The 14,223-nt window shown below is 57.7% G+C and overlaps 1 protein-coding gene across 1 annotated transcript; it reads right to left on the reverse strand.

Moving 5' to 3' along the window:
• Positions 1 to 2,357: 2,357 nt before the first annotated feature.
• XYLT2 (xylosyltransferase 2) lies at positions 2,358 to 13,394 on the reverse strand. Its single transcript, XM_027654711.1, is given in 12 exon segments — positions 2,358 to 2,660; positions 2,662 to 2,681; positions 3,025 to 3,358; positions 3,786 to 3,981; positions 4,094 to 4,356; positions 5,238 to 5,414; positions 5,806 to 6,022; positions 6,172 to 6,252; positions 6,626 to 6,828; positions 7,128 to 7,303; positions 7,762 to 8,233; positions 13,259 to 13,394. Coding segments are annotated over 12 exon segments (2,577 nt in total). The 5' UTR covers position 13,394.
• Positions 13,395 to 14,223: the final 829 nt, after the last annotated feature.

The raw sequence follows: 14,223 nt of genomic DNA on the forward strand, positions 1-14,223 counted from the left end.
CCCCTCTGCACACGCGCCCGGGCCAGTCCGGCTCGTCCGCGGGTGCCCCGGCCCCGTGCCGGGGTTACTGGAGCCCCGCGGGGCTCCTGGGATCACCAACACGCGATAGCCCCAGCGCTGCCCCGCTCCTGCTGGGCTGGGCTGCGGGAGGCTCGCGGCCCCGCAGGCACCAGGAGGTGCCCGTTCATTAGCTAATTAACACCTTAGTTAAGTGCCATGTCAAGGCTAAGTAGTCCGGTACCTGCAGGGCACACGCTGACAGGGTGTAACCGGGCTCAGCCCCCGGCTCCAGGCCGTTCTCGAGCTCTCGCCCTCTGGCCACATGCTATGAAAATCCCAAGCTTGGTTTTGGGTCATACATTATCCACACAAGCAAGGTCACTCTGCCTCAACACCCCCACACCACCTGCCCCGGTGCCCAGGAGGGATTTACACCCTCACTGGGGTGAGCCCAAGCTCCCCCCACCCTTCAGGCCTTCCAGACCACCACAAAAACCTGACACAGGACTGTAGAGATATAGATATATTTGTGATGATGTTGCATATTTAAGACAACTTTACATAATGCTTCTGACACAGAGTTTTGGCATCCTCCCCTGTGTGGCACCTCTCCCCTCCCACATCCCTCCACAGCTCCCGGAATACCCCAGGCAGAAGTGGGCACAGGAGGGGTGGGCCAGGTGCCAGCAGGTACCTGCCCTCACATACCGAGGTCTCCATCCCCTCCATTTTACAACACACGTCTTGCAGCACCAGCATCCTTAAATCTGGAGACTGGGAGGGTGAGACCTGCCAGGCAGGGGGAGATGGGACACAGGAGGAAATTGAGGATGGCACAGATCCATGGAGACAGCAAAACCCCACCGGCTCCTGAGACCCTGCCTTGAGCAGAGGGTTGGGCCAGACAGGCTTCAGATAATCCCCAGCTGTGATGTGTCTTCCCAGGGTGAAACCAAATCCAGACTTCTCCAGGCAGCATCAGTCTTGGAGAAAAGAATGTTGGAGGCAAACTGCCGAGGACATCCTGTGAGGACAGCAGGGAAGGGAGATGCTCCATTGCAACCCTCCCCAGGAGGAGGTGGTGTCTCTTCCCTCCAGAGCAGAGGGAAGCAGGAACAGCAGAGAGCGGATGGAGCCGGCTGGACCTTGTCTCGCCTCTTTGCTTTTTGTCCAGGGAAGCACAGCAGGTCCCAAGAGCTTCTGCTGATGCAGGAGAAAAGAAAAGGTCGGGCCAAGGAGCTGTGGCATGGGGCAGCCCTCCAGGCACAGCAAGCTGCTGTCTCATCCGCAGCAGGACGTTGGCCCCATGGACGATGTTTTGGCAGGGGATGGGGGCATCCCTTTGCTGGAGCAGAGATGAAAGTGGCTGAGTCTACAGCGGCTTGTTGGCCTGGAACCACACACTGAGTGCTCCCCATTCGCTGTCACACAACACACCAAGGCTCCAGACATTTGGCACAGTTGGGCAGCTGCCCCATGGGACAGGCAGCACCCCACAACCTGGGGCAACCCTGCCCCAGGGTAGCAGGCCGCGGGTCTCCAGCAGCCCCCAGCAGGAAATGGGCAAACGGCAAAACAATAATAATAATAATAATAATTAATAATAATAAAAAAATACGTAAACAACCCAGCACCCTGTCCTGTAGCACCAGGACACCTAAGAGAACAAGGTACATTACAGTCTGAGGGGAGATGGAGACACAAGGATTTCCCGGCCAACGCGGGCCCTCGTCTCTATTGCACTTTGCATCATATATATTTATATATATATATATATTTATAAAAATACAAACTAAAGGGCTGGGGTGGAGGGGATGAGATGCAAGCCCTGGGCCAGCAGCAGTTCTGTGCACATAGCAGGCTTTGACTTGTTCTGCTTCTGCCTGTCCCCAGTCCCTCGCCAGCCCCCCGGGGGGGGCAGCCAGCAGCAATGGCCTGGTCCTGCTGAGCTCCAGCCCAGGGCTGGGCAGGGTGCTGAGCTGGTCCAGAGCCTGCCCACACACCAGCTGTCCCTCCCTCCCTCCCACATCACTCTTTCCTGAGGCTCCAAGGCCTGGAGTAACAAACACACAGCTCTTCCCAGGCACCAGACATGCCCCCACAGGGATGGGCACCCTGGCACGCTCTCCCTGGCCAGCAAAGGCCCGTTCCTGGGGAGGTGGGCAGACCCACCTCATGCCTCTCCCTCTGCCCAAAACACCCCAACAGGAGAAGGTTTTCCCCTGCCTGGAGGTTCCCATTCTCTCTTCCTCGAGTGACTACAGTGCAAATGGCACAGGGTGATGTGGTCCGGAGACACCCCATGCCAGAGATGGAGGATGCTCCTCGCTCCCAAGGCCGCCCCCCGGCTGCTCCTGCTACCTCAGCCGCCCGTCGGGTTTGACAGGCCCCAGTTCCGATTTGGGGTCCGGGGAGAGGGAGCTCCAGGACGTTTTGCTGCATGTCTCCAGGGAGGTGCAGGCGGAGGGGCTGCTGACACAGACATCTGCCACAGCCCAGAAGGTGCCGATGGCAGTGTCCGCCCAGTCCTCCAGTGCCTTGCCCGTCAGTTGTGCCTTCCGTGCCGCGTCCTCCTCCGCCGCCTCGGAGCGCGGCAGGTTGAGGATCCCCCCCAGGCCCTGGAAGTTCTGATCCATATACTCGTTGCGGGGGGGGCCCACCATGCAGCCAGTTGCTGTCGTCTGGGCAGGACAGGGAGAGAAGAGAGAGGGGATCAGCAGCGCAGCAACATCCCTGCAGGTTCTACCTCCCACTACAGTGGGGCACACCACCTCATCCCTTTCCAATCCCAGCTCTCTTCCAGCCCAAGGACTGGGATGCTGACGCAGGAATGATCTGACTGACCTGCCAATGGCCCCTCCACAGCTGCCCAAAGGCCCAGTTTAAGGATTCAAATGGGCAAGGGGACACCAGCAGAAATGGCTCCTGCCTTGTCACCAGTCACAGCCCAGAGGCCAGCACAGGGGGATGCACCTTGGACCACCCACAGGGAAACCCTCCTGTCCAGCCCCAAAGCATCCTCACCTTTCCTGAGAGGCTGCTTGCGGTTGAAGGTCTGGGGCACCACCAGGAACTGGTTCTCCCCCAAAGGCTCCCAGAACTGGAGGAGGCGGATGGTCCAGATGCCAGGACGCAGGGGGTGGTTGAGGGGGGGCTTGTACTGGGTGAACTCTGCCTCAGCATCCACCGTGATGTCGTAGGAGGCGGCAATGACGTAGGTGGGGTCGATCCACACCACCGTGGCTGTCAGGTTGGGGCCCCGTGACCACTTCTGCATGGCCACTGGCTCATCAAAAGGCCCCATCAAGCCTCCAAAATTGCGGAACAGTCTTTCCTTGGGGTCCCACTCCGTGCCCACCTGGAGGGACAGGAGGCACAAACAGTGGGATGCCGGGCAGAGAGAGGTTTTTTTATCAGCTGAGGTTTTGTGTTTCACCTCTCTGAACTAGGGAAGGCATAAACCTTGGAGCCCAAAGCAATGGACAACCCACTCGCCATGGCTCATGTGCCTGCACCCTGTCAGAGCTAATCCAGCCCTGAGAGGCCTCCTGCAGCTGCAGGCACTGGGCACCATGGCCTCAGCTCCCCCTGAAAGATCCTCTGTAGGCCTGTTCCCCACCAATCAGCTCCACATGCCACACAGAAACCAAACTCTCAGACAAAGGTTTGTTCTCAGACACAGTGACAACACTGTGTCCCTCTGTCCCCATGACGTGGTGCAGGTGGGGGAGAGGAGGAAGGGCTGCACAGAGTGGGAGAGCCAGGCAGGAAAATGCCCCATTTACCTCAAGGTTTTGCAAGCGGTTTGCCTGCCCTCCGTGACCTGACAGCTTCAGAGCTCCTTGGGGCATCATCCACACCTCCAGGGACTCTGCCTGCCCAGTTGCCAAATTCTGCACTTCCTGCATCACCAGGTAACCCTGGAAACGGTCGTCATAGAAATATAAGTGCACACTGGAGGGGAAGCCCCGGGGTTCAAATCTGGATAAAGAGACAGAGAGAGAGGTTGCACGCCTTAGCATTGGCATCCTCCCAGCACGAGGTGAAGGCTGCCACTTGGAGCCTGGAAAGAGCCCTACAGCAAACACCCCACCTGCAGAGCTTGTCAGCCTTCACTGCCGGCGTGGACGCGGCTTTGTGGAGCCCCAGCCTGGAGAAGGCTGTGTAGAAGGTGAGGGTGACATCGCTGAGCCCGCTGAGCCCGTCCACACGGTCATAGACGTTCTCCCAGTACGCCTTGAGGGCCGGTGTGTTGGGGGGGTAGCTGCCGTAGAGGTGTGTGTCCAAGATCTCCAGCACCTCCTGATTCACTGTTGACTCGAACTTGCGGGCGAAGAAGGTGGGTCTGGAGAGTTGCTGGAAGAGCACAGGCACTTCTAACAGTGTTGGCTTCGCTCGCTCTGCCCTCCCACCCCAGCAAGAAGAAACCCTGGGACCCATCCTGTCCCCTTTGAGGGCACAGGGTAAGGAGCAGCACAGCCCAGCCAGCCTGTACGTGGGATCCTCTATGACAGGATCAGTGGGAGCACATCAAATGCTTACTGGTAATGCAGATGGGCTCCTGAATGTCTCCCACTGCCGCCTCCTTTCTGTGCTCAGAAGCAGCCATGTGTCATCCAGATCCTTTGCTGCAATCTCTATTCTGATGGGCCCCCACCCCGCAGAGCTGCTGCAGAGCCCTGAACAAGCCCTGGCCATGTGGCATAGCCTGCAGGATCAGGGCTCTGCTCTGGGCTCTGCAAGCCCAAGACTGCTGGAAAATCCTGCCAACTGCTTTTTTACCTCCCCCAAGCCTCCCATGTTCAGTCTACATGCCCATGCACTGAGAGCACGGGAGACACTTTGTCACAAGGTATTTTGTCCTGCCAAAAGCAGCAGCACTCCAAAGGGGTTTTACCGAAAAGGTATTTGCCCCAGGTGATAGGTCTGCAGGGAAAGAGCAGGAAAACAGGAGAGAAAGTCTGGGAAGAGGAACAGCACTGCAAGCAGAAGCCTGGCTGCATGGCAGGACAACCAGCACAACCCTGCTGCCCAAGTGTTTACAGACATGTCAACACTGAGCCCCACAGCGGCTGGGGAGCCAACCCTGCTCTGGTCCCTTGCAGGGCTGGGGTGCAGCTCGTGGGGGCATGCACAGCAGCTGGCACCGCAGTCCAGGGTGCCCACAGGGCAGCTCAGAGAGGAGAGAGACAGGGAGCAGGGGAGAGAGTAGGAGGAGAAAGGAGGATGTTTTTCACCTGTAGCCGGAGGAAGTCCTGGGGTTTGAAGTCATTTGGGGAGCACCCGCACCAGTCGACTATGTGTTTATATTGGCACTTACAGCCCAGCTTCCGGTTCCAGTTGGTCACTCGGAGGTTGTTATCGACCAGGGTCTCACAGGCATGGCTGTTCTCCAGGACCGTGTGGAAGAAGGACTGTGCACGGCAGAGAAGGGACAAGACACCCAGTGGGGATGGAGGATGGGTGGTTAATGGAGACCCCCACTCGTAGAGGAACAGGACAGACCTCGACTGCTCCTGAACAGCTTATCCCTGTTCCCAGCACAAGGCAACACGTAAGGGACCAGGTTGTGCACCCACACCAGTCCTTATCTGGCCCAGAGGGGCGTCTGGACCTAAAGCAAGGCTGGATGTAAACATGACCCTTGGCCTGTCTGATCCTCTCTCATATCTGTCGCGGCTGGACAAGGGGAGGCACAAAGCAGAACCAGCAATGCCCTTTGCAGCTACCCAGGGATGAAGGGGGACAGAGATGTTAAGTACAGTGGTAAACAAAACCAGCCCGTGCCCTGCAGGCAGCACCCACCTCGGCTGGCAGGAGTGTGTAGGTGTAGAACTGGCGCAGCTGGGACACGAGCTGGTCGTCGGTATAGACCACGTACTCCACGAAGCTGCGCGTCAGCGAGAACCAGTCGGAGCCCCCGTCCACCACGATGCCCTCGGGAATGTGGCGCTCGCCCAGCCGCCACATGTGGGAGTCACACTCGTGGAACAAGCGGTCCAGGCCCTGCTTCTTGATAAACCTGCCAACGTGGATGAGGATGAGGAGTTAGGATTGTCAACCACTTTGCTGAGTGCAGCTCCATGCAGAACAGCCCCCCTTGCCCAGCTGTTTCTGAAATCCCTCCTTTATCTGTTCCTTCAGCTCAGCTCTGCCCTGAGCTGGGATTACCTGGCATTGTCTCGGCCATGAGACTTCAGGAAGTTCTTATCTCGGTATTTGGACAGGAACATCACCAGCTCCTCATTGGTCCTGAGGTGCAAATTAGGAATCATTAATGCCTCTGGGGTGAAGCAGCCAAGTAAACACTCATAATGCAAGAGCCATCAGACACAAGGAGCCTAAAGCTGTTTGGCGGGTGCTGACTCAAAGCCTTGTCCTGTCACTGGGGAGAGACAGACACAGCCTCTCTGCCGCCTGGCGCCTCACACGTGTGTTCCCCTGCAACACCCAGACTGCAGGAAAAAACAGCCTCCGGCTGGGCTCCTCTGCAGAGATGGGACCGGCCTGGCCCTGGAACATCATCACCAGCACGTAGGTGCAATCTCCAACCCCATCTTCCTCAGATCCCTGCTCCTCCCTGCTCCTCCCAAGGCTGCTGCCCGAACACCGCCATCGTCCTCACCTCGTGGGGTAGTCGGTGGCACTCAGGTTGATGAAGAAGTCCCAGGGCCACTCAGACAGTTCCAGCAGGTCCTTCATGCTACGCAGGTACATCTTCAGCAGGCTGGCACCTCCCCAGATGGTCACCATGCGCCAGGGTGTCACACGGATGTTGGGGTAGTGCCGGGCCAGCTCCACGGCCTCGCGATGGAGGTAGTTGGAGCGCTGCCAGGGAACAGGGCTCACCCTCAGCAGGGAGCTCATCCTCCTGGAGCCCTGCCCTCCTTGCCACTAGCCCAGGGTCAGCTCTCGCAGGAGCCTCCACGTAGAGGGGAGTGATAAGACTATTCTGGGCAGGGGGGATAGATCCTGCTTCTGTGGGGTTGCAGAAGCAGAGGCAGGAGGGTCACAGCTCCACAGCAGTGAGGACAAACCCTATCCAACCACTTCCACCCAGCTCTGCTCCCTGTCCCAGCGACCAGTGCAGCACCATTAGCACCCCTTCCCCTCACCCCAGCACACACCTTGTCGACGTGGATGTAGAAGAAGTGCTGCTGGTGGTACACGGCCTTGATGAGCCGCTTCAGCTGGCGGATGGCCCTGCCGTGCACGACCAGCATGTAGGCAATGCGCACGGGCCGGCTGGGGGGCACCTGCTGCAGCCGGCTCTCGTCCCACTGGATGACAGGGCTCACCTTGCCTGCACGTGGAGGGAGAGGGCTGTCAGCCATCCCCAGCCTTGGCATCCACCACCCAGACCTCCTGAGCAAGGCAGGGGACAGCAGAGAAGCACAAGGCCTCAGACAAACCCCAAACTGGTTACAGTGGCAGTGAACGGTGGCACACCCCCCACCTTGTCTTACACTGACAGGGGCACTTTGAGGGAGGGGCTGTCCTTCTCTGCCCCCTCAAAACAGGAGATGCAGCTGGGCGGGGCTCTGACCCCTGCAGCACTGCGGGCTGGGATGAACAGCCCAGCTTAAAGCAGGCTGGCACAGCTTTGATTGGATTACAGAGGCAGCAGTAATCTGGGAATCAGTGACAGATTGAGGCCGCTTGCTGCCAGGTGGGTCAGTGTGGTGACATAAGGAAGATGGCCCATGTGCCTGGGATATTCCCGATGCCCAGGGTGAGCAGGAGCACCTCAGCAGGACTCACCAGAGAGCTGGCAGTGGCGAGGCACGGACTGGGGCATGAGGCTGCCGGCCCGGTGCAGACACACCACGTTGGCGATCTCCTGTTGGCACTGCTTGGTGCTGGCGCGGGCCAGCGCAGACAGGGCGTCTTTGCCCGTGATTTCGCACTTGGGGGTGAAGCTGTTCTCGGTGGGCTGGGGAGCCCCCTCCACGCTGCCCGTGTCACCCTGCTGGAAGACGGCCAGCTGGGCCTCCCCGCGCAGCTCCGTCAGGTTCCTGCGGCTCGAGGAGTCCGGCGCGGCCGGCAGCCTCCATCCCGGCCTGTGCCTGGCAGTGACGGCTCTCACCACCTTGGACACCAGTGCCCCGGGGCTGTCCAGCCGGCCCCGCCACCGCCCGTGCTTCCGGCCGGCGCTGCCCCGGCGCCCGGCAGAGCTGTCCGAGTCCTTGGAGCCATCGCTGCTCTCGGGAAACCCAGCTTTTTTCTGCCGCTCCTGTTGTGGTTCCATGTGGATGTAGAAGAGAGGACAGACAGCATTAACTCGGGCCTGCTTCCCCCCGGCTCTGCCAACGTGCTCCTTGGAGCATCTCTGTTCCCAGTCCCCACAGAGCTCAGTGCTGCAGCATAGCAAGTGCTCCAGGAGCAACCACTGTGCAGCAAAGGACATTACACAGCCTCCTAAAACCCCAGGCTCAGACCCCACAGCACCCTCCTGCACGGTTCTATGCCCCAGTCACAGGGACAGGCCCCTATATCCCAGCAAGGGGGCCTTAATTTGCACATCCCATCATCACAGCACCTGACACACTCAGAGGGTCTTGCTCCCTGTGGCTGGGCTTGCTGCAGACTAAACTGCCATAGTGGGTTGTGCCTGCACCAGCCACCCTCCAGGGTCCTGCCCACATACAGGCATCCCTAACAGTGGAGACAAGCACCAGGCTGCACTGGCAGCCAGTGGTTATTTTACCAGGAGGCAAACGGACCAGCTCTTCCCTGCCATGACCACGCTGTGAGCCCAAGCCCAGCACAGCCAGAGTCCCAGGCAGTCACAGCTGTGCTCTCTGGGCTGAAAGCACCAGAAAGGCATCATCTGAGGTCCTGTCCACACTCCCTTCCCTGGGCCCCAGCTCCCTGCACTGGGCTGGGGCAGGCACTGCCATCACCACTCCCTTAGAAATCCAGTTACAAACCCTCCCATGTAGCCAAGCAGATGTGTAATTAATTATGCTTCGTTACCTCTGCCAGGCTGGCTGGTGAGCCAGCCTTGGGGAGAGCAGGGAGTTGGGAAGTTTGGATTCGATGCTCGTGGGAAAGAACTTTCCCAGTAAGTGGTACCCGCGGGGCTGTGGCTGTGTGCTCCCACTGCAGGGGCTCCCAGATGACAGGCAGGCAGCTGCCTGCTCCAGCCAGGCCTTCCAGGGCTCTCTCACAGCACCCCCAAACCCTGACTGCCCAGTCACTGTGCCAGGCACCACAGGGGGCTGCGAGGCACACCCAGGGGTATTCCTGGGCAGTAGTATCTCACGAGGATGGGCAGATGCCTCACAAGGACAGCAGGACTAAACTAGCCCCCAGCACAAGGAACCCTATGGGTGTAGCTACTGGGAAGGTCACAGCCAGGAGAATGCACACAGTGGAAAGGCTGGAAAGCATCTGGCATGATCTGCCTGCTCCACAGTCCCTGAACTACCCTTATTGTGGTGGCACAGCCTGCAAACCATGGCCAAACCACTGCTTAAATCCCAAGGGGTTGGTTCAGCGGGGATGAGCCAAGTCCGCTTCCACCCAGACAGGCGTCACGGGCGGGTCGAGACAGGCAGCAAACCCTTCATTGGTCACCACACAGGACCAACAGTTCCACAGCTCTAAACCTGTTTTCCCCACCAAGCACCACAGGAGCAGGCAGTCAGGAGGCTACAATCGAGGAGCGACTCTCTTCTGTGGGCTCAGCCCCGTTCCCACAGGAAGAGACTCACTGGTCCCACTCGTACCCTCCACTCCCCAACACACCTGACTCCAGGGATTGCCCCCATTTGATGCCCACCCCTGGTTATGGTCCTGCTCATCCCCCTGGAAGGAGCCCTGTTCCCAGCTCACAAGCATGCCTGGCTGCCTTTCCCAGTAGGGAAGTTGTTAGAAGCATCGCCAGCTTTTCCGGAGCTGACAGCTAACGAACTCAAGGGTTTCTAATTACTGCACCACAGCACAGTAATCCCTCCACCCCAGCCTGGCAGGGAACAGCTCTGGACATATTGTGCTGCTGTATTTAAGACTCATGTGTTGGACATTTGGTGAGGCTCCCCATCCCCATCTCCTTCTCCTGACACACACAGATGACTCCAGGCACCAGCCAGAGGTCACTTAGAATCACAGAATCATTTAGGTTGAAAAAGCCCTCTAAGATCATTCAACTGTTAAAGCACTGCCAAAGCCACCACTAAAACATGTCCCCCAGTGCCACACCTACACATCTTTTAGATACCTCCAGAGACTGTGACTCCACCACTTCCTCACCCAGCCTGCTCCAGGGCTTGACAAGCTTTTTGTTGAAGAAATTTTTCCTAATATCCAACCTAAACCTCCCCTGGCACAACTTGAGGCTGTTTCCTCTTGTCCTGTTCGCTTGTTACTTGAGACTCACCCTGTCCTACCTCCCCCAGTGTGACACTGCCACCCCACAGTGCCACAGAGCTGTGGGTCAGGTATCTACCTGCACCCAACCCCCAGCACAGGTCCAAGATCTGCCATTGTAAGGAGCAGAGTTAACAGCACCTGGTGTCCTGCAGGATTCCCCCTCTGTTTGTCTGACTCCAGTGTCTGCCACATATGAGCACTCATCAGACAAAATCAGCACCAAAACTTTCCAAAGTCACCAGAGGAATCCAGAACTAAGATGGCTGGAGTCAGCCCCCTAAAAACAAAAGAAAAAGTCAAGGAATCTCTTCTCTAGAAGAAAAGACGTTTCACAGGAAGCTTCTCTGGCAACCACAGCACACAGTGGACACCAACACACAGGCCCCAGAAAGACGTCACCTCCTGCCTGCAAGGATGATGGAGACGAGGGGGGGAAGAGATGTGACAGGGCTAAAACACTTCACCCCAGTGACAGAGCCTCTTCTCCACCCACAAGGACACTTGGTGGTTTGGGCTCTCCTGCTGCCAGCTCCACTGTGGACTACGTGCTCCAGGAAGTTCATGCAGTCGCTCAGGAGCTGTCGGTGCCACCAGGACAGAGGAAGGATCACCCTGGTCCCTCAGGCACCCACCTCTGTGGGGACAAGCTCATGCTGTCCACAGCAGGAATGGGAATATCCTCTCCCATCAGTCAGTCTGGACAGGGATTGTGGCGTTTGATCCCAAGGGAACAAGATAATTTAGTTTCCTGGAAGTAGGAAACTCAGTTTGACCTGGGTGGATGGAGACAGATCCAGCTACTCCTGGTCTGCACACCATAAAGCATCTGCTTGGTGAATACAGGGAGCCTGCAGGACCCCACAGTCAGGCTTGGGAAGAGAAGGGATAGATCCAAGCAGCACAGTGCTTCCAGGACTCAAGTCTCCCTTTCTCTCTCCACAGCCAGTCACAGCCCATCCGTGGTGGGGATGAGCTGTGTCCATTAGTGGGAAGGAGCCATTTACTCTGGCAATTAAGAGATCCCAAACTTCCCCAAATCCTTCTAGGCCCACAAGGTCAGGCTCTCCTGGGAGTGTTCCTCTGGCTTTACCAGAAATGCCCTTAGGGGGATGATGACTCCTCCAGGTCTGGCCAAAATCAGAAGCTGCAGGAGGGCACAGAAACCTGCCATTTTACAAGAAATAAAGGTTAATTGGACTTTTCCCAGCTTGCTAATGGGTTTGGGCTGTCTGTAAAATTCACCATCATTCTTGCCTTCTCCAAAGAGGCTCATCAATTCCCAAGCCCTGGAGTCAGGGCTGCTGGTGGTGAACCATCCCCTTTCCAGGCACGGGGACCCACGGCCAAACCTGTCAGCTGCCCAGCTCAGTTTTGGGACGAGACATGGGGAATTCAGGCAAGGACCAAGGCAGAACAACCCAACAGCTTGTTGCAGGAGGCTGCACAAGGCAGGAGCAGAGAAAAGAAGTACAGGATGGTGCAGAGGAAAAGGGAAGACAGGACAGGTGAAGTAATTTGATCAAGGTCACAGAAAAGGGAAAGGAGCAGTCGGGCACTCCTGGTGCCAGATCAGTCTGTTCTCATGCTTGCAGTGCCTCTGGATCATGGGCAACTCCATGTCCTCTCTGTTGCCACATTTATTCCCTGGTTCTGTGTCAGTGATGGGTGTATGGCAGCACACGAAAGTGTTCATGGCCGTTCCCCATGGCCCAAGACTTCCTGGGGCTGGGAATTAACCTGCTGAGTGAGTGGTGTCACCTTAGAGACCTTCCCTATTGCAAGGGGCTTCCCACTTCACCTTCTCACCTCTTTGCTCTTAAGGAAAACTTTCTAGACCTGCGGACCATGGGATCACCCTCCACACCAGGAGGCTTCAGCCACTGGTCCATCCAGACACACTGGACCTGGACACAATCTGGGCAATACCCAATAAATAAATAAATCCAAATAAGCAACCCAGAGACCAGAAGCTTTGTTTGAAGGTGGCAGCAACATCCTTCAGCAGCCTGGGTCCTCCTTGATACCTGCTCTGTGCCTGACCTTGGGCAAACTCCTTCAGCAGCCTGTGCCTCGGTTTCCCCACAGTCACAAGAAAGCAGTGACGCATTTCGCCCCAGCAGAGTGTTCTGGTACAAAGACAACAGGGACTCCAAAAGGTCCTTGTTCCCTCGCACTTCACAGGGATGCCCCTGACCGGGCCAGGTATACATGAGCTGACACAAACTTCCCGAGCTGCTGCGTGAGCCATCCCAGCTCTCTGAATTCTGTGTTTTACGGTTTGGGTGCTGTCGACCTCCTCACAGCATCCTCCACATCACAGAGAAGTGCAAGACCCCCATAAAGCCCCCCACACTCGCTGTCCCGTGCCAGACCCCAACTAACCCCCTCTGGGCTACAAGCTCCCTTTCTCAGGTGCTGTGAGCCTGCACTGCTGCAGCTGGAGACCCCTCACAGGCGACATCCCACTGCCCACCCCAGTGCCCCTGTCCCCATCAGCCTGGGGCTGTGGCCCCCCCCCTCCCCCCAAGCCAGCGACCCCATCCTGGGTCTGGGCCTCACCAACCCCACAGAGACACTCTGGGCGTGGGAGGGGAAGCACCCCGTCTGTGCCCCCCTCCCAGCTCCAGTCCAAGAGGTCACTCCGGTCCCCCAGGGCACTGTCCCCCAAGGGTCTCCCCACAAAAAACACCCCCTTCCAGCACGCACCGCCCCCCCATGACTCCTCAGGCCCTCAGCTCACCTCAACCCCTTCAGGCCTCCCTTGTCCCCCGCGTCGCCCTCAGCCCTCTCACAGCCCCTCCATCCCCTTCGCCGCCCCCACCGACCCCTCACCGACCCCCCGGCAGGCCCCGGGCGGCCCCCCCTGCTCCCTCCCGCGGCGCACCTCGGCCGGCCCCTCCTCGTCGAGGCCGGCGGAGCTCCAGAGGACGAGCCCCTGGAGCAGGAGGATGGCGAGGGCCGTGGCGGCCGCCAGCCGGTACCGCCGCACCAGCTTCCTCGCCCGCCCGCCGGCCACCATCGCCCCGCCGGCCACCATCGCCCGCCGCGCCGACAGCGCCGCTGCGCCTGCGCGGGCAGGGCCGGGGCGGGGCTTGGGGAGGGGGCGGGGACAGGGGCGGGGCCGAGGAAAGGGGCGGGGCCTGGGTGAGAGTGGGAGTTTGTGAGTGTGTGTAAATGTGTGAGTGTGTAAATGTGCGTGTGAGTGTGTAAATGTGTGAGTGTGTAAATGTATGTGATGTGTAAATGTGCGTGTGAGTGTGTAAATGTGTGTGTGAGTGTGTAAATGTGTGTGAGTGTGTAAATGTGTGTATGTGATGTGTAAATATGTGTGTGTGAGTGTGTAAATGTGTGTATGTGATGTGTAAATGTGTGTGAGTGTGTAAATGTGTGTGAGTGTGTAAATGTGTGTGTGAGTGTGTAAATGTGTGTATGTGATGTGTAAATCTGTGTGTGTGAGTGAGTGTGTGTGTATGTATGTAAGTATGTATGTATGTATGTATGTATGTACGTGTATGTGCACCTTGGGACACGTGTGTGAGAGAGTGTGCACTAGAGTGTGATGTGTATGAGTATGTCTGTGAGAGTGTGAGCGTATGAGTGTATGTGCACCTTGGGATGTGTGTGTGTGTGTGTGTGAGTGAGTGACTGTGCACCGGGCTCTGTGTGTGTGTGTTTGCACTGGGGGATGTGTGTGACTGTGTGAGTGTATGGGAGTGAATGTGTGTGTGTGTGTACACTGAGGTGTGATGTATATGAGTGTGAGTGCACCTTGGGATGTGTGTGTGTGTGTGTGAATTTGAGTGTGCACTGGAGCCTCTGTGTGTATGTCTGTGCACTGGAGTCTCTGTG

The sequence above is a fragment of the Corapipo altera genome, unplaced genomic scaffold (assembly GCF_003945725.1).
Source record: "Corapipo altera isolate COAL_440 unplaced genomic scaffold, ASM394572v1 343, whole genome shotgun sequence".
In the NCBI taxonomy this organism is placed as follows: Eukaryota; Metazoa; Chordata; class Aves; order Passeriformes; family Pipridae; genus Corapipo; species Corapipo altera.